The sequence below is a fragment of the Ziziphus jujuba genome, chromosome 10 (assembly GCF_031755915.1).
Source record: "Ziziphus jujuba cultivar Dongzao chromosome 10, ASM3175591v1".
Taxonomy (NCBI): Eukaryota; Viridiplantae; Streptophyta; class Magnoliopsida; order Rosales; family Rhamnaceae; genus Ziziphus; species Ziziphus jujuba.
The window spans coordinates 24,644,556-24,665,063 of NC_083388.1; the positions used below are offsets into that span (position 1 = coordinate 24,644,556).

Genomic DNA, 20,508 nt, shown 5'->3' on the forward strand with positions numbered 1-20,508 from the left:
GTCGGCCGGACTTGAGGAGAGGATCAAGGGTGTACGGCGCGTGTACTGTAGATCGGCCGGAAATGGGTCGATTTGCGGTGGCCGGCGGTGGAGGGGTAAAACTCGCCGTCGAACTTCGGAAGTCCGATCCGGGCGCGTTCGGCGGCCGTTCGCCGTGAAACTTGGAGGTTTTGCCGGAAATGAGGAGGGCAAGCTTGCTGGCTGGCGCGTGTACAGTAACTCGACCGGAACAGTGGAAAAACTCCGGTGGCCGACGGTCCTCTCTCTCTCTCTTTCTCTCTCCTCTCTCTTTCTCTCTCTTCCCCGAGAGTTTTACCAAATAAAAACCCCTGTGTGACACTGTTAATGCCACGTGGATCAATCAGAAGCTGACACGTGGCATTTCACTGTTCACATACCCAAAAACATTAAAATATTACGGTATCCGGTAAACTTCAAACGTCCATAACTTTTTAACCGGATGTCCGTTTTGAGCGTGCCGCTAGTCTGTGAACTCGTATCGACGAGCACTTCACAACCATGCATGAGTCAAAGCTCATTTCCCCAAAAACAAAAAGTCAACTCCGGCACCCCCTGGACAGTTTGGACCGCAACTTGTTTCGTCCATAACTTCCAAACCGTAGCTCCGTTTTCGACGTGCTACCAGTCTACGAACTCGTGGCATCGTGCACTTCGCCACGGTACCCTGTTCAACTCAAAATTCCCACCGAGTCAAAAAGTTAACTTTTGACCCCTTCAGTCAACGGTCAACCTCGGTCAACGTGCACGGAATCCGGTGCGATTTGGGACGGGGTGTTACAATGGTGTAGTCGTACCCCATAAGCTTCGGAAGCCACCGTGCTTGGGCTGGGGTGGTGATCCTCTGCTCCATTAAGAATTTTAAACTCCGCTGGTCAGTTCGAACGGTGAAGGATTTGCCCAACAGATATGGTCTCCACTTTCGTACAGCTTTCACAATGGCTATCATCTCTTTCTCATATGTAGAGAGATTAAGTGTTGCCCCTTTGAGAGCCTCGCTAAAATAAGCTATGGCTCTTCCATCCTGGGTAAGTACCGCCCCAATGCCCACGCCACTTGCATCACATTCCACCACAAAGGGTTTGGAGAAATTGGGGAGGACTAAGACAGGAGCTGTTGTCAATGCCACTTTCAAGTCCTGAAAGGCAATCTCAGTTTCTTTGTTCCATTGGAAACCATCTTTAGTCAATAGCTGGTTCAAAGGAGCGGCTATGGTTCCAAAGTTTCGGATGAATTTCCGATAGTAACCGGTGAGCCCCAGAAAGCCTCGAACGTCTCGAACGGACTTTGGTGTGGGCCATTCTTCGACTGCACGCACTTTGGAAGGATCTACAGAGACTCCACCTGCTGAAATTATATGTCCCAAGTAGTCGACAGATGTGACTCCAACGCGGCATTTAGTCTTTTTCGCATATAACTGGTTTGCAATCAAAATTGTTAGGACAATGTGGAGGTGCATGAGATGGTCTTCCCACGAGTTAGAATATACCAGTATATCATCAAAAAAAACTAAAATAAATTTTCGTAGATACGGCCGAAAAAGGTCGTTCATGATACTCTGGAAGGTTGCAGGGGCATTCGTTAATCCGAATGGCATTACGACGAACTCGTAATGACCTTCATGGGTTCGGAACGCCGTTTTAGGAATGTCATCTTCACAAACTCGAATCTGGTGGTAACCTGCACGAAGGTCCAATTTGGAGAAGTATATGGCGACATGGAGTTCGTCCAAAAGTTCATCCACCACAGGTATCGGAAATTTATCCTTGACAGTCATTTTGTTCAATGCACGATAGTCAACACAAAAACGCCACTCGCCATCGACTTTCTTGACAAGCAAAACAGGAGAAGAGAATGGACTTCGACTTGGGCGGATGAGACCAACTTGCAGAAGTTCTTGCACTTGACGCTCAATCTCAGCTTTCTGATAATATGGGTAATGGTAGGGACGCACATTAACGGGTTTAGTATTGGGCAAGAGAGGAATATGGTGATCTTGACTACGATGAGGTGGGAGAGTCTTGGGGGTTTCAAATACTAGCTGAAATTGATATAAGAGATCATTCAACTCATCGGGATAAACTTGGCTTTCGGTAGACAAGTTCGTGGGCATGAGCTGGATTAGAAACCCAGTCCCACAGAGGCCTTTTAATTTTTGAATCTCCTTGTCGTTAAGTGCTTCCAAACCTTGCTGTTTTATCATTTGGAATGTATACTCCTTCTCTCCTTGTTTGAATGACATGGTTAGGTGCTTGTAGTCTACCTTTACAGGGCCCAGAGTCTCCAACCATTGAACTCCCAGAACTAAGGGACAAGCTGCGACTGGAAGAACATAATAATTAGCAAAAAGGGTATATCCTTGTATTCGTACCTGAAGGGAGCGGCACACTCCAACGCACTCAATGCGTTCCTTATTGGCGACGATCACCCTAAACTTCTTGGTATGATCTATGGGTATGCCCAGCTTCTGCACCACGGATTGATCGATGAAATTATGCGAGCTTCCCCCGTCGATGAGTACCATGAGATCTCGACTTTTAATTCTCCCGATCACTCGAAGAGTCTGCGGATGATCAGTTCCTGAGATAGCGTGGAAAGAAATTTCTGGAATAACGTCCTGGTCATCCTCTTGTGGTACGTTCTCTTCTTCCTCTGTCTCCAATGAGTCCTCAATCATGAATAGCTGTGGTTTCATGCATCGATGTCCTGGAGCGAATTTCTCATCACAGTAATAACAAAGTCCTTTCTCCCGTCGCTCCCAGGCTTCTTGAGCAGAGACTCGTCGAGCAGCAGGACCTGGTCTAATGGAGTTGTTTCGAGTTACCGGTGGGGGACCCAAAAACCCAGGTGTTGGATTTACGTTGACCTTAGGGGTTACTGCAGTGGGTATTGCTCTTAGGTTTGTGGTAGTCCGACGGTGTAAATAGTTTCTTTCTTCTATCAATCGGGTTACTCCAATGGCCTTAGCTAAAGAACGTGGATGCTTAATCTTGACATCGAGTCGGACTTCATCCTTAAGACCAGCTACAAAACACCCAATCAAGAATCTTTCAGGCAACCCATCCACTTGATGAGAGAGCTTCTTAAAGGATTCTTGGTAGGCTTCCACGGTAGTGGTTTGTTTAAGTCGGGTTAATGCCTCCGAGGGATCTTCATAGTCTGTGGGACCAAAGCGGTGAAGCAATGACTTAGAGAACTCTGTCCATGTTGATGGGCCTTGGATTTTCGTTAACCAACGGTACCACTGCAAAGCAATTCCATCCAAGTGGAAGGAAGCAAGTTGGACGTGTTGATCTGCTGGTATGTTTTTGAACTCGAAATATTGTTCTGCTCGATAAAGCCAGGCCGAAGGTTCTTCGCCGTTGAACCGTGGGAAAGACAGGTGAGGAGTTTGGTCTGTTCCTGAAGAATTCGTCCGTGGAGGAGGAAGAGGTTGGGTGGGCTCAGCAGGTGCAAAAGGATTAACATCCTGGGTTCCCCCACTCATATGGGAATTTTGGAGCCGCAGATGTTGAACTTCTGTCATTAACTGCTGCAACGTGGAATGCACTTGATCAAAGTTAGACTCATGCCGAGCCAACATCTCGTTAACTTCATTTCGAAACTCTGCATTTGTCTTTCCTCGGGTCTCCATGGAATACGAAACCTGGGTCTGATACCAAAAATGTTGGGTGGCTTGGTGTGAAAGAGTCCTCTGTTTTGGTTAGTGAGAAACAGAGCAAAACAGAGAGGGAAATCTAGTGAGAGGAATTAGAGAGAGAAACTAGAGAGAGAAAGAGGGAATTTGGGTTCTTTATTGTTTTCCTTTCTTCCTCTTCTGTTATTGACAATCCTAAGCCTTTTATAGGCACATAATTAACAGAAATAGAGAAATATTAGCCCACTAACTAATCAGCATAACAAAATAAACGTTAGCCTAGCCTACTAAGTGAAATCACGTAACAAACATTACAAAAGAACAAATATAACGTGTTTGCTCAAGACCAGGTCAAAGGACCAAGTCAAAGAACAAAGCAACCCCTCCCCATGCATGTCCCATGAACCCACGTCCTCATCACTCCCTAATCCCTAAAGCTTCAAGGCACGGATTCCCAGCAACCTTGGCTGCCAATTCACTCAGCTCCACAATTCGTCTCACTTCCAATCCGTACTCTTCTTTCAGCTTCGCAACATCTTCCTTCATATGAACACTAACGAAAACCAAATCCTTCATCAGAAAAAAACTGTTTCATGTACCAAGAAACCCTCCATGGCTTCTTGTATAGCCTTATCAGGAAACAGCCTTCCGAATAGAACAGCTTCAGCAGAACGATCCGCTATCCTTGCTGATCTGACCCGACGTCGTTTTCTTCCAGACTCCATTCTGTATCCACCGCCACGATCATATCTTTGCGTTATCAGGAAAAGATTGAGGTTGGTCGCGATCTTCGTCTCTGCTTTTTTCCAGTCCAGCGTTGTGTGCGTTGTGAGCGATAATCGATCCCTTTCGATGGCTCTTGGGCGCGCAGCATCCATTTTGAAATTGATCGCGATGTGTTTGCTTATTTTCCCAAGTGAAAAGTCAGAGAAAAAAAAAAAGACGATTCGTTTAATGCTTCGTTTGAAACACAGGTAAGCAATTACAATTCAGCTATAGATGCCTAAATGATAATAATAATAATAATTAAAAAAAAATCATCCACTTGTTGTAAATTATTAAACTAATTTGAATAAAAGACAAGTTGTGTATAAAGCTCGTCACTTGAATATAATTCGAAAGATAGTGAGAAAAAAAATGATATAATTAATCAAGTGGGACCTTAGGTTATATAATAAATGAAACGTAATGACATAATCTTTGCTAACACATAGGAAATCGAAGATCTTATCTGCCATTGCCGAAGGCTTAATGTAGTTTCTCCAAGACATGGTTCTATCACTCTCACTCTTATACCATCCTTATTCTCTATTTCATTCTTTTCTTGGTTATTAAGAAACTCTACTCTTACTTGATTTTTTGGGTATTGATACACGATCATGATGTGGATGTAAATCAGCCTCGTACAACTTCTCTATTACCAGTTTCGTGTCTGAACCTCCTAATCTTTTAATCACACTCCTTATCTCTATTGGCAACTCAGGAGGTGGATACCAAGAAAGTGGTTGGATTAGTTTTGGTCTTTATTCCCTAGAAATGTATATTGGTTTTTTCAATGATTTTTCTTTCAACAACCTTGCTTTCTTGGATGCTTCGAATGTGGAGGCTGTATAAGATGGTTTTCTCGGTGATTTTTCTTTCAAACAAACTTGCTTTCTTGGATGCTTCTGGTGTGGCAGCTGCTGTATTAGTTTCTTGATGGTGATGATGATGTTTTTGTTTTTCAGTTTCTGAAAATTTTCGCTTGTTTCCAAGTGTAATATTACTTGATTCCTCAATTGACAACTTCTCCTTTCTACTGGAATTTTGAGATGAGAATTGAATGAAATTCATGAGAACTACTTCTTTTTTGAGTAGTTTGATCATCTCATTCTCATCTTTGGCAATTTTTCTAAATTTTTTCACTAGTTGATCGAACTCTTTATCTTCAGGAATCTTCATATTTCTATCTATGTATTTACAGAGATTAATGGTGGTCTTTGCGCTAAGCATCCAAATTTATAAGAAAAATATCATTATTTACTAATTCTACTGGTAGAAGGTTTGGTTTCCCTTTCTTTTTATTATTATTATTTGTTATAAATATATAACTTAGCTAAGAGGCCAGTGTCACGGACTTGTTTGTTTACCCTTCAAGCCGTGCGGTCTTAGTTGCTATTCCAACCCTTTATTGCAACTAAGTAAGCCTTTTGCTCACAAGAAGTGAAAGCTAAGTAAAGAAGACTAGAGCACAAAAGAGAGTTTGGAAGAATGAAAGTATATTGCTTAGAAGAGAGCTTTACAAGTGAATGTGTGGATTCTTGGTCCTATTTACAAATGAGGGTTCACCCCCTTTATATAGAGGGCTTGGCACATAGTACGAGGATACAACATTCTAGATCTTGTACACATGGCATTATCCTAGATAAGATTTTAGATAATTCTCTTAGATATTTCTATGGACTATTCTAGTAAGTCATCTTACTACATAATTCTAGAATGTTCTAGAAAGGTACATAAGTCTTAGATTGTTCTGTAGTGTTCTAGGACCTTCCAGACTTCTCTTAAATTATGATGAATTCTCAAGGAGAGTTTTGAATATTCCGGATAAGCCTCAAGGATTCCTCCATTTTCATGCGGAACGTGACACTAGGCAACGCAGACCATCCGACTGTATATATCATTTTGGAAAGTACCTTATAAATTTTGTTTGAGACAAATCCATTTTTGGAGATATCTAAAAGTTCGATGGAGCTTGTACGAAAAATTGTATATACTAGTTTTTTACCTTTTTTTTTAATTGCCTTTCTACTTGCATAATTTGTATTATATGGTCTTGCCTCAATTTAGTATATACTTTGATTCAACTAATCCCACATAGCAATATCGAAATTTGTATTGTTTTTTTTCTTATTTTATCTCCCAAAAAAAAAAAAAAAAAAAAACGATTACTGATAATAATAACATGAATCAGATAATTTGATTGGTCTCACAAGCAATCCAACCATTTTGAAAGTGGATCTACAAAGGTGGAGGCCTTGGGCCTGCGGCGCTGTCCCAATTAGTAGTTTTGTGGGTATCACTGGTTTCTGTATAATTGTTTAACTAGTATTACAATTAATGGTTCATTGAACTTTTAGATTTAACCTTTAACTTTTAAATTGTTGTCGATTCGTTCAATTTCAAATTTTACCAAACAAATTGGTAATAGTTTTGGTCAGAAATTTATTTTTATGATGGATTAAAAATAGTAGAGTAAAGAAAGAGATATATTAAAGTGCTGATCGTGGATGAAACTATTATCATTCAGCCAAATTAAGAATTAGATTAATATAGCCAAATTAAGAATTAGATTAATATGAAACAAATTAAAAATTTAAGGGTTTAAATCATTTATTTTAAAAGTTGAGAACCTAAATTACAAAATCTTAAAAAAATCTAAGGCACCCAAAGTGCAATTAACTCTACAATTAATTAATCTCTAATCCTATCACCATCTAGGGCATCTTATGAATTATAAGGGTCATTTTAATGCAGTCAAATTCAATTCATTCCTGGACTTCAAAGTTGCTAGTTCTATTGCCCAAAAAAAAAAAAAAAAAAAGAAAAAGAAAAAGAAAAAAAACTAGTTAGTACTTAAAATTATAGGATCGATGAGTAAGAAAAAACCAAGCTAGTACTTAAAATTATTAGATCGATGAGTCAATTTTAAATCGATAAATTGACTAAATATTTCACATTGCACCAGTATATTTTCCTTGTTGAATTACGATTTACAACTTCTATTTTATATTATAGATATACCAAAGCCAAATACATCTCCAGCTCGCTACTTAAGACTTTTCGTATGATATTAGTAAATGGGAATGAATAATTGAACTATAATATAATATATATATATATATATACAGAATAAAAAAATGCACTAGTAATTAATTAAAGCTATGCATTCCGGGTTGAGGCAAAAAAAAATCCTTTTGATTAAAGATGATCTAGCTAATGCATATAAATATGACAACCTCTTAAACAAGAAGCAAATTAAGAAGGGTGTTTCACCTATACTATAGTAAAAATCAAAGAAGCACCAACGGGGAACGATATATATTTGGATTCAAAACCCCAAATAACCTTTTTACTTTTTCATTTTTCTGAGACAGTTCTCTATCTTTCTGGGTTTTCTCCATCCACAACCAAAATGAAGAAAGTGAAAATTATAAAAGCAAAACAAAAAAAAAAAAAAAGGATAAAAAGGTACTGAAGAATCAAAACAATATGAGCCAAGAACCAGACTTGCCGAGAGATATTTAAATATCTCATATCAATATAAGCATTTTTGCTGACAGCACAGGCTTACAACTTTTTCACCAACGGAGATGAGCCTTTGAGCGTGGAAGAAAGATGAACTTGAATTCTGCCTCCAAAGAAGTACTTCAGAAGCGACATGATCAATCTTTCTTTTCCCCTTCCGTACTTTGAAAATGAAAACCACTTTTTGTGTTATTGCTTTGGATTTCTTATGTGTATAGGATAGATGAGGAATTGTGGGTTATATTTATAGTGATGCTCATCACAATGTATTAGATTTCTTAGTTCTTACGACACTACCAAAGGGGAGGAAAAAAAAGGATAACAAATCAAAATCAAAATATAATTCAGCTTTATCCTTTAAGCCCACTATGTAATTTGTATATTATAGATAAATAGTCTACTTTTGTATAGTGGCCTATTCAGTGAGAAAGTTGTAATCCATATTCCAAAAAATAAAAAAGACTGAATTTTCAACCAGCTACGTAGCAGCAAACGCCCCGAGGCCTTGCGACAGATATCGTGCCCCATAGTTTGTCATTCAAACCTAAAAAGAAAAGGGTCCCATTATAAAAGAACTAAAAAATAAAATAATGATAATATTAACAATAATAATAAATAAGAAATAGAAAGAAAAAGGAAAAAAATCGCTTTCTTACTTTTAGCTTGGAAGGTAAGGGATTTGAATCAATGGAACATATAGAAAATTTGACCCTTCTTTTCCCTCTCTTTTTATTTTTATTTTTTTATCTTCTTTTCCATATTCAGAGATTCAAGACCATCTAAAGTGCTTAATGAACGTGTCTTTTAGGTAAATTGCTAGTCAAAAGAGACTTGGCTTTTAGCAGTCAAAAAAACGCTTTGCCTTCTTGAAGGATGAGTAGCCAAAATTTTGACCCTTACATTTCGAAATTTTAGTTGATTATTATGAAATTTTATTTGAAACAAAATATCTTTGGTATGATTGAAAGGAAGAGAAGGAAATTAAGGTCACTGGCCCTCTGTTTTCATGAAGTACTAAATCCTGGGTTGTCCGACAGGTGGCAGCATGTACGTGACCTTGGAATTTTATAAATTTAGAAAATTGTTAAATAAAATATTAAGGAATGAGTTTTCATAATTATTCCATGGATTGCAAATTTATGAGTAGGAAAGATCACATTGTCCATAATAACAACTCAAGTGACAACAATTGTTTTAACTTTTAATTAAGATACTTTTTCACAATTTGATCTTATTATGACATCTGTCTTCTAAAAAATAGTCTCCCAATAATATATATATATATATATATATGAATTTATAAATAATATGTACAACTACTTTAAAGAGGGTTATAGTCTCACTTTCCACCAACAAAAGTTTTCAATACGTCTTGAATATCCTATCCATACATAACATATATATTTGAAGTTCATCTCAAGTTTTGCAAATATTCAAAAAGATATATAGCTACAAAAAGTTTAACAATTAATTAGCTAGCCAGGCCAAGGATTAATGGGGATTTGGACGTGCGCAGTTATTGGATAATAAATTAAAGACCTGCTCAAAGTCTCTTTTGTATATAATATTAGAGAAAAGAAGATTCAAAGTTTCTACCAAATTGAGATGAAATCACGTTCCACTGAATTATAGGTATTGAAGTCACGGCATATGTGGTTTGTATAAATTGTTCAATTTAACAAAGAATATGGAATAATGTGGTGCTCACTAACAGAAAGTGGGGTTTGGTGCTGATCAAATATATATATTAGCAGAAATGATAAAATCAGACATATATTGTGCAAAATTATTAGTTATAGTGCTTAGCCAACTAAGCTTGATCTTATGCCATTTTATAGCCTAAGGCCTTGAACAACTTTTCACGCAATCCTATTAATTAGTGGATATATGCATGGAGGCTGACTTCTTTTTTTTTTTTTTTTCTATTTTTTTGTTTGGTTGAGAGGCTGACTTTGGTTTCAATAGCTATATTCATGCTCTTGCATATATAATTAATATCATTGATGTATATATATATATATATATATATATCATTAATATCATTAATCTAGACCTAGTTGACTAGGAAAGTTGAATACACCCCCCTAACTTCTTAGTAATATTGCAATAGCTAGCTAGTTGTTAATTTGGCCGGCAACCTTGTGGGAAAAGAAGCAAAAAAGGAAGACAGATTTTTAGGTCAGAACCAAGAAGGGCATGAAAATCGGACGTTAGATAGTTCGACTAAAATAGGTTCTTTTTTTCTTTTTCTTTTTTTAATTAATTAATTAATTAATTTATTTATTTTTTAAGAAGTTCCATGTATAGTTTAACAGCTTTTAAGTTCTTCCAAAACCATGTTGACACTTTTAATTTGCCTTTCTGGTTTATGAGTCAAAGTCTGTCTCCCATTCTAATTTTAAATTAATTTATTTGTTATCTTCTTCAAAATCCATGTTATTGGGATCTAAATCAAAACATACAATTCAAATCAGGAGTATGTAAATCGTTCTACGTAGACACTAAAGCTGTAAACTAGTAATCAAAATGAAAACCAAAGCTAAAAAGCCAAATTTACTTAAATAGATAGATTTAGCAATGGTTTCATTGATAATGCTTTGAATTAATTTTTTTCTTTTAAGAGCATCTTCATTAGGGTTTTTTATTTATTTTTAATGTTTGTCATTCTAAAAAGCCGAAGCTGAGCTTTTAAAAATATTCTTCAATCCAATTTTCATTTTAATTTTTTAGATTAAAAAATAAATTTAGCTCTCCAAACATAGAAAACTAAATCCACTTTTTATATTGAATATTATATAATTTAAAGTTAGATAGTAAATAATTTCCAAATCACTTTCATATTTTAATTATTAATTTTTATTTTTTTTATTTTTAATTATTAATAATTGAGAGGAAAATTAACTAAATGATGAAAGAAGTAAATATAACAATAAGTATTTATAGAAAAAGAAAAATAAAGAGCACTATATAAAGAGAATTGTTGAAAAACATTTTAAAATTTTACTCTTTAGCTTAGAAGATGTTATTTATCATTAAAAAAATATTCTTTATTTTGAAAAGTTTCTTTGAATATACTTTAAGAGCATTCCAATAGACTTTCTATTTGTCCTATACATTTTATTTTAAACAGTTAATATTTTTTTATTTTAAAAAAAAAGCTCTAATTAATTTTTATATGAACTTTTTAATATAAAACGTAAGTATGATTTTTTAACTATAAAAAATTAAAAGCATCTTTAATGATTGGAGATGCTTTTTCTTTTTTAAAAGTATAATTTTTAAAATGAAAAGCATCCTAAAGATTTTAGAAAATAAAGAGTGAGTTTTTTTTTTAGCATTCTTCAATCAAGCCCTTTATAATTACTCTTAATTGGTATTTTCCAAAAATAATTATAATTTATCTTTTCTCTTCTTTTTATCTCCTCATTGTATATATATATATATATAAATAGTATTTAAAAAAAATAAAATATGAATTTTTAATTATAATTGTGTAGAGAAAATTGTTTACCAATTACTGAGTTTATTAAAAATTTTATATAGATAGTGAATTTGTATCTTTACATTTATGAAAAAGAATGAAGAATATGTTGGAGACGCATTCTTTATTTTAATATAATATTTTATTTTTTTTACATTTGTAAAAAATAACGAAGAGTATGTTGGAGATGCACTCTTTATTTTAGTATAATATTATTTTAATTTAATACATTATAAATTATTACATCACCATTATAATATTTAAAAAAAAAAATTAGTTAAAAAAATAAAAAAATATATATAAAAACAGCAATAAATTTTAAATAGTACAAATAAAATGCTTGTGGAAGGTTTTTTTAAAATTTCATTTTATATTTTAACATATATTCTTTATTATAAAGAATATAATATTTATTTTAAAGAATTTCTTAGGTGCTCAATAAACAGTAAAATATTAATAATTTAGAATTTATGTATTAGTTATTTTCTAGGAAATTATTATTTATAGTTTATAAAAAGTAATGTGTTAACGTGACAATTGTAATATCTAATATATTTATTGAATGGTATCCGTATGCATGTGGTTGTGGGGTTGATCTAATTACGCGTTTGGTTGGTGACTTAACTTTCACTTTATCTTCCTGCTTAAATAGCTTAGCTTTATAAGCGTCGATTCTATTACTTTATCTGGATTTTGTAGCCAAAAAAAAAAAAAATATATATATATATATATATATATTGACATTGAAATCCACGAATGAAAAACGAAAAAAAAAAAGTTAATTGCATTTTAACATTTTATATTTTCAGTTTACAATTTGTTATACAATAATTTAGTTCCTAATTTAATTTTTAAATTGGCTAACAAAAGAAAGTCCGAAGATTGAAAAAATTAATTGATTTTTCTCATTTTATAAACTATATAAAAAATTTATTATTTGATCAATGAAAGAATTATTTAATTTTCTTAATTTTAAACTTTAATCAATTTAAAAATCAAGTTGGAAATTGAATTAATATAAAATAAATTGTAAATTGAGAATATAATATGAAAAATTTTAATTCAATGATCCAATTTGTAATTTGGCAAACAACATAATATTAAAATGTAATTAATTAAAAAAAATACTCTTTTATTCTTCATATATGACTACTATATTTGTAACTTTTCCTATTCTTCAAAAAGTTTAGACATAAAAGAGCAACATATTTTATTACTGATGTTAATTATTTGGTGATAATTGCAGGTTGCTAAGTTTAAATTATTCCTAATTACTTATCATTGACAAAATATATATATATATATATATATTTTATAATGATATGATAATTTCTAATTTAAAAAAGAGAAAAAATCTATAAAAACCATGATATTTTAATATAATGTGAAAGATTTATTATTAAATTAATTTTATTTAATATATCATATGCCAAATTAGTATCATATTATAAATTATATTTTAAATATTACATTTTTAAAAAATAATGTATATTATTTAAAATATTACCTTGAATTAAAGAAAGAAGTCTAGCATAGGAAAATATAAACATACCAACTAAAATTAACATAAGTTAATTCTAGCTCAGCTCTTGTACATCACTTGGCTGTACTTGTACAAATTGCAAATTGAGAAAAAATTTCTTTTAAGGATTTTACTTTAATTTTTTTTTTCTAAAAAATTGAAAGATTTATAAAAATAATTGTGAATGAGTGGTGTTATAAAATATCAAAAATCCACTAAAAAATATCTTCATTTTTTCTTTCTTTTTTTTTTTTTAGAAAATTCAACCTGTGAACATAAAAAAGAAGAGAATATTTGTGAAATTTCAATATCCTGACATTAGATTTCCACATATAGTAAATTAATAATAATCCCTTATCCATTTTTTATTTTTATTTTTATGTTTTTTAGTCCTCTCTTTAATTCTGAAGAAATAATGGAAAAAGAAATGGAAAGTAAATATATGTGTTTTTGACAGTTTCAGTATTTACCGTGGAACCAGCCTCAGAAAATCATTTGTACTTTCAATTTCAAAGGAAGGACGACTCTTCTAAAGTCAGAGACGCCATAAAAAAGATGAAAACTTTAATTCCAATTTCAAAACCCTTTCAACCAAATTAATATTTCCCAAAAAAGAAAAAAAAAAAAGAAGAAAAAATTTAAAAATCCCTCATTTTATCTTTTTCTCGAGAAAATTCGTAGATTTCTCGAGAAAATTTTGGGGTGCCAAAAAAGAAAATCGATTTGTATGATGAGAATGAAGTCATGGTTCGTGCTGCTGGTAACAATTTCGTTACTTTGGATTCAAACAACCGGCGCGAAAGGATCTTCGAGCCAGCCTTCGAAGGAGGCTTACGTCACGCTCCTGTACGGAGATGAATTCCTCTTGGGCGTTCGAGTCCTCGGGAAATCGATACGTGATACTGGATCCAAGAAGGACATGGTGGCTTTGATCTCTGATGGTGTCTCTGATTATGCCAAGAAGCTTCTCGAGGTCAGTTTTTCATTTGTTTCTCTTTTTTTTTTTTTTTTTTTTTTTTTTTTTGATAATAAAAATGGTTTCTTGGAAATTAAGGAGAATATGAGAAGGGAATACAGGAAATTTTGTGGGTGTTTTTGTGTGTTTCTGTTCCTTTCAATGCTTTGGCTTGCTAAAGCCAACTACTTTAACATAAGTAAATTTGTTTAGGTTTATTCAAGTTGATAAATTGATCATTTGATTTTTGTTTCCATTTATTGAATTTCATGTGGTAAGAAGCTTTTACACATGAATTCATTTTCCTTTTGGTAAAATGGCGTTTAAAATTTTGGTTTTCTGTTCTATTTTATTTTTGGGGTGCTTGAGAATATATTTTAGCTTCTTCATCTCTATTGCTTGATGCATTTATTAGGGTAATTTTAGTTTGAATTTTCAATATCTGGGAAGTCAAACCCCATCAATTAAGATTCATTAAAAGTTCAATATTTTTATGGTTATAGCTGACAATGTATATTTATTCCGGCTATGCGTATTTGTGCAGGCTGATGGATGGATTGTGGAGAAGATTACTTTATTGGCAAATCCGAATAAAGTACGGCCCAAGAGATTTTGGGGTGTCTATACAAAATTGAAAATTTTTAACATGACTAACTACACGAAAGGTAAATGTTGAATTTCTAAACTCTGCATTTGGTTTGATATGGGGGGGTAGGAAAAGAAAAAAGAAAAAAGAAAAAAGGGGAAGAGATTACAAAGGGAATATATGTGATGATATTATTAGGTTATTACAACGGTGATTGTAAATGTTTTATTTTTCCTCTTTTTCCACAGAAGAACAAGTAGTACCTACCTGTATGGTGATGTCCGAACTGATAGTATTTTTGTAACTTTGACCTTATTAGTGTGTAGTCATCTAGTCTTTCTATGTTCGATTAGATTGCAAATATGAACTATTAATTTTAAGGCATGTCACATCTTCCCCCATCATTTGTATTGAGCTAATTGAATCAGCAATTTGGCTTTTGGGTAGTAGATCATAATCTGTATCTTCCGGAATTTGATTTGCAGTTGTATATCTTGATGCGGATACTATTGTAGTCCAAAGTATCGAGGATCTTTTCAAATGTGGAAAATTCTGTGCTAACTTGAAGCATTCTGAGAGGCTAAACTCTGGAGTCATGGTAGTGGAACCGTCTCGAACTGTTTTCAATGACATGATGAGTAAAGTGAAAACTTTGTCATCTTACACTGGAGGTTGAACAGTTCTTTTTGCAACATTTATTATTGTTCCCATAGCCTATATTTTCTTTTAGATAATTTTATATTTTGACCAGTTATCATCAAGACCATTTGCGTTTTGTATACTTTTCATTTAGATCACTGTATCTATGCGTGTAGAAAATCAGTCACAAAAAATTATATTCTCTCAGAGAAAATAAGTGTGTGCTTCCATGTATAGTTTATGTTTTGGGAGAGAAAAATACTTAAGAGTCTGTATATATCTGTAGAAGTATAGCTATAGTGCCTGGTGGCATTAATGCTATGGTGATTGAATATAAATGAGTTATTATGTTAATTGTTAGGATTCATGCTCAAGTAAATAGATATTTATCTGTGCCTGTTTGCTGACATGTTAGATAATGTCATTATGAGAGTGCTGATTTATGAGCTGAATTCGAGTAGTCAGGCACCATTTAGGAGTATCTGCACACTGGTTTTGGAGTGTACATGGTTATTCTTCAATCCTAATCCATGTAGCACTAGCAAAATCTACTTATCCTATCTTCAAAAAATCCTCTCTCTCTCTCTCTCCCCTTACTTTTTTTGTATTTGATTTGTTTGTACAGGAGATCAGGGTTTTCTGAATTCATATTTCCCTAAATTTGCCAACGCACATGTTTTTGAACCAAATTTGCCTCCAGAGGAGTTGAAGTCCAGACCTGTTCCTGAAATGGAGCGGCTTTCCACTCTATATAATGCAGATGTTGGTCTCTATATGCTTGCAAACAAGGTAATCATGCAATTATTTGGTTGGTTAATTTTGTTATCATGAAGAATCAATTGAGTGTTTGAGGGATGATTATCAAACATAAAATATGCTCCCCCAGGAACCCATCAGAAAAACTCTCTATCTGTCAAAGGGGAGGGAGATTTTTAAGTAACATTTGCTAAGTCAAATATCATGCTCATGCTCATGCTCTTGCTTCTTCTACATTTTTTTTTATCGCCTTTTTTTTTTCTTTTTTTTTTTTTTTTCCCTGCAGTACCTGTTTTGACTATTTGATCTGAAACTTTAATATACATATTGTAAAGATGTCTTCGATGTGTATTTACCTATTTATTAGAGTTGCTTGTTTGAGAATACACCTTTATATTGGTTTTAAGTTAAGTTTTCTAGTCTAATTATGTATTTTACATGCAGTGGATGGTAGATGAACGGGAACTCCGTGTTATTCACTATACACTTGGTCCTCTAAAACCGTGGGACTGGTGGACATCTTGGCTTTTGAAACCTGTTGATGTCTGGCAGGTATTGTCGTTAACTCCATGCTGAAACAAAAATCTCTTGATATAATGTTTTTTCTTCCTTGTATTGCTTCTTCTTCTTGGAGGGGAAACGGATTGGTTTATATTTATCATGGGTGGTTATGCTTGTATATGAGGTTCTGTATTGATGTATTGTTATACCTGTTAGTGCTGGCTGGTTGACCGATGGTAGAGGGGGACACAGCATTGCTATGTTATTGTCTTGCATAGTTTAATTTTGTGATGTGATTATTAATCTTGCATTCTTCTTATTTAGTCTGTGATTTATCCTAAATTTTATTTTGCTTTGTTGATTACGCAGAATGTTAGGGAACAACTTCAGGAATCCCTTCCTGGAACTGGGGGAGGAAGAAATCCTAATGATGAGCTCCTTGTCAAATTTCTCTTTCTACTACCATTTTGTGCCCTTATCATTTGTTACTATCGGTCATGTCTTCAGGTCATCATTTGCAGGATTACTTGAACCTATAACTTAACCAAATAAATATTTAAAATTGGATCTCATTGAATATCATTTTTGGTGCAGGCACGGTATGGTTCATTATTTGACCATATTAGACACCTTTGTTACAAAATTAGGTCTACTGGTGCAATAAATTATACTGCTGTTTCTCCACCATCCACTAATTTAAACCATCAGGTTAGATTTCTTTTTGTCTTAAAGGATTGGCATATAAAATAAGCTATTGCACATTTTTCTCCTCGTGATGTAATGTCATTCTCGCTTTCATTTTCATAGTGTCTATTCTTCTGTTAATACTCTCTATGATGATTTGCAGCCTAAGCTGCCTGCTTATTTAGGTGGAGTTTCTGTAATCATCTGTTTTGTGGCTGCTGCTGTGGCCCTTTTGCTTTCTCTTTCAATCGTGCCACGTCAAGTGATGCCATGGACTGGTTTGCTCTTGATGTATGAGTGGACATTCACAATCTTCTTTCTATTATTTGGAGGTTATCTACATTTAATATATCAATGGGGGAAGACAAAAGCTGGGCATGGAGGTTCTGTTTCCCCTCATTCTGAATTTTTTGGTTATGTTTCTGGAAAAGGTTAGTTGAATTGAATACATATCGTATATATTGTTGTAAAGTGGAGGTATTCCCAAGTCTGAATCTTCTTATTTTGCCAAGTTTGATGATCTCCTTTTCTGAAAGATTTTAAAAGATTTATTTAATATTTTATGATATTATTTCAGATTGTATGTTATTTATGACATATATAGATATTTCCAAATTTCTAACCTTTTTCCACTTGTTTTAATTTCTCGTTGGTCTCTTATTATTATCTTTTTCTATGATCTTCATTATCAACTTAATTTGCTTGTTAACTATCTTAGGATTTGAATTGATTTGCTACTTTTAAATTTTTAAATTTATTTTTCATAGATTAATATGAGGCTTGTTTTCTTACAAAATAAATAAAAGCGCAAAATTCTACGTATTAAATGGGTATAAGAGTAGTGGTCTTGTGCGCATTGTCATATCTGATCTCTGCCAATCAGTTTCATTTAGATCAGCTTACTTATTTATTTTTAATTAATAGATGGTTATTGTATGTTGCAGGTCGTCAAGCTTTATCTTGTGATCTTGCTACATGGTATTATGGGCTAGGGATGGCATTTTTGGCTGTTGCTACCCCATCTTTGCCTTGTTTGTTTGGGATTACTGCTCTATTTATGAGGTAATTTGCTTAAGCGAAATTTTAAAGCACTGGTATAATTTTATTTATTTATTTATTTTTGATGATGCTGGAAAAGAAAATGTTGCAAATTGCACAATTTTTTGCATATGCTTGTCGTCATGATTCAATATTAATTAAAACATGAATTTTAGTAAAGCATTTACTCTCCTATAGTTATTCTTTCATCTGGAAGAAATTTGTTTGGATCGTCTGGGACAACATCTGTCAATGACAATCCCAGACAAGTTTCTCTTGAATGCGAGAAAAATCATACTCTGCTATATCATATACAATTTTATTCTTTACATTCCATTACCGAGGAATGATCCCTTTCATTGTTGAGCCAATTTATTATTGTATCATATTATGCTAGTTATGTTTGTTAGAAAGCTGTATAGCTAACATAGTAGAATGTGTCTTTAGTCCACCATGAACTAAATCAGCCGATCTGTTTTCCCAAGATATCAGAATGTTGGCATTGTTATGTGTATTGAAGATCTGTTATTACTGAATTCTGGCTAAATGTAACTGTTTATGCTTTATTTACTTCTGTTGTTAGCTGCTCCCTGTCCTGATTGTTTTAAGAGTTTTTAGAAATATGTTACTTCATGCAATTATTCAGCTTAACTGCTATGCGAACTTGATGGCTGCCTGTGCACATAACTGTTCCTTCTTCTTTTGCAAGTTTGGTTAAAAAATAAGGTTCACCAGTTCAAGGGTTTGTTCTTTTACCAGAAACGCAAGTTAAGAAAGATTATCTTTGTGATCTTTCAACAGGTTAGGTTTGATGGTTGTGGGAGGCCTAATTTTGGCATCGTTCATGACATATGCTTCAGAGCATCTTGCTATCAGATCATTCTTGAGAGGTGTTGAAGATCGAGACAACTATGCGAAGTAGGAGCATCGTTTCATATGTTGATTGATGACTTTAAAACTCTGATGATGTAAACTGTAATCAGTGTTTGTGTCTCATAAATTTACTCTGTTTAGCGTGTAACTCCAATGATTGATTTGTAAAATAGTCCCAGGAAGTTTTGTCAATATAGAATTGTCTTCACTCCTTGAAATTTTGTTGTAGTATTCTTTATGAATATCTTGATCAGTATCTCCATTTTGCTATACAATTGCTGGTCATTGATTTATTGGAAGTGTTGAATCTAACCATTTCATTTATTTTGTAGATACCCTCTTATGTTAAACTACCATAGTTATTGAATTGATTTATTTCTTATATATATATATATATATGTGAATTATAGTTATTGATTTATTACTTTACAAACTTCCAGAATAATCATGTCCTTTAGAATGTTAAATATCCACTTTGACAGTCCAAATTCTGGCAACTCGATCCAAAATGACTATGTAGAGCTGTGTATTGCTACCAAACTATCGTTCTCAAGCAAACGGATGTTTTTTTTTTTTCTTCTTTGGCGGGACAACCCAATGGTAAAACTTGTCACTTTTCCTACGAAAGTTTAGTTTTATTTAGTTCCCATCCTCGAAATCAACCAAAAAGAAAGTAAAAGAAAAAGAAGAATTTGCCCGCTTATATCCTCTTCTTTTTGGGTTTAAGATCGGATATAAATATTATATTCTAGTACAACAGTTTAGTGGGACCAACATATATGCTGTTATACTGTGTTTTGGGTCGTTGAAGGATATGGCTGTAATCTCAAAAACAATAAAAAATAATAAAATAAAATATTTTACTAATTAAGAAACTTAAATGAATGGATTTGAACAAGGGAAAAGGAGCAAATTGAGCTTTGAACTATTTGGTTAAAGATACAACTCACTTTTCAGATTTGTCTTCAATTTTTTTTCTCCAATGTAAAAAAAATAAAATAAATAAAAATAAAGATAAGAAGCAGTTTTAAAACAAAAAATGGCACAGGACCACCTTAGCATTAGAGATTGCCACTTTGCCACATACCAATCGAAGCTCACCTTTTGTACTAATCTGTCTTCATTAAAGAAAGAGCACTTCTAAAGAACTAATTTTATAAATAAAAGATAAAACTTATTTTAGAATCCAATTCTCTGGTACGCAAAAAAGATTTCTGATTTTTAATACCGTCTCTACGGTTGTACGGAAACACAAGAAAGAAAGCGGTTCACTACTCAAGAAGACCCCCACCAATAAAAATAAAAAATAAAAAACAAAGGATCCCAAATAAAAATATAAGAATAGAAAAATAGCTAGTCAAAAAGAAAGCAAATAGATCTACTTTTAAAAGGGGAGGCGACAAGAAGATTTCCATTGGATATGTAGGTGTTTCTAACCTGGTTATTAATTTTTGTAAATCAACGTTTGGATCTTCACCTGTTTCAATGAACTGTTCCTTGATTAAAGCAACCGATATATTAATTTATATAT

At 33.3% G+C, this 20,508-nt stretch overlaps 1 protein-coding gene across 1 annotated transcript; it reads left to right on the forward strand.

Moving 5' to 3' along the window:
* Window positions 1-13,478: 13,478 nt before the first annotated feature.
* LOC107412333 (inositol phosphorylceramide glucuronosyltransferase 1) lies at window positions 13,479-19,270 on the forward strand. The gene is made up of 10 exons (XM_016020095.4): window positions 13,479-13,918; window positions 14,445-14,565; window positions 14,972-15,157; window positions 15,751-15,914; window positions 16,326-16,433; window positions 16,752-16,889; window positions 16,977-17,090; window positions 17,230-17,497; window positions 18,011-18,128; window positions 18,906-19,270. Exons 1-10 carry the CDS (start codon window positions 13,673-13,675, stop codon window positions 19,024-19,026), a joined length of 1,584 nt encoding a protein of 527 aa, XP_015875581.2. The 5' UTR covers window positions 13,479-13,672; the 3' UTR covers window positions 19,027-19,270.
* Window positions 19,271-20,508: the final 1,238 nt, after the last annotated feature.

Coding starts and splice junctions, on each gene's coding strand:
- LOC107412333 (XM_016020095.4), top strand. CDS start 13,673: ATGATGAGAATGAAGTCATGGTTCGTGCTGCTGGTAACAATTTCGTTA. Junction 16,434..16,751: donor AACCTGTTGATGTCTGGCAG/GTATTGTCGTTA, acceptor TTGATTACGCAG/AATGTTAGGGAACAACTTCA. Junction 17,498..18,010: donor TGGTTATGTTTCTGGAAAAG/GTTAGTTGAATT, acceptor TGTATGTTGCAG/GTCGTCAAGCTTTATCTTGT.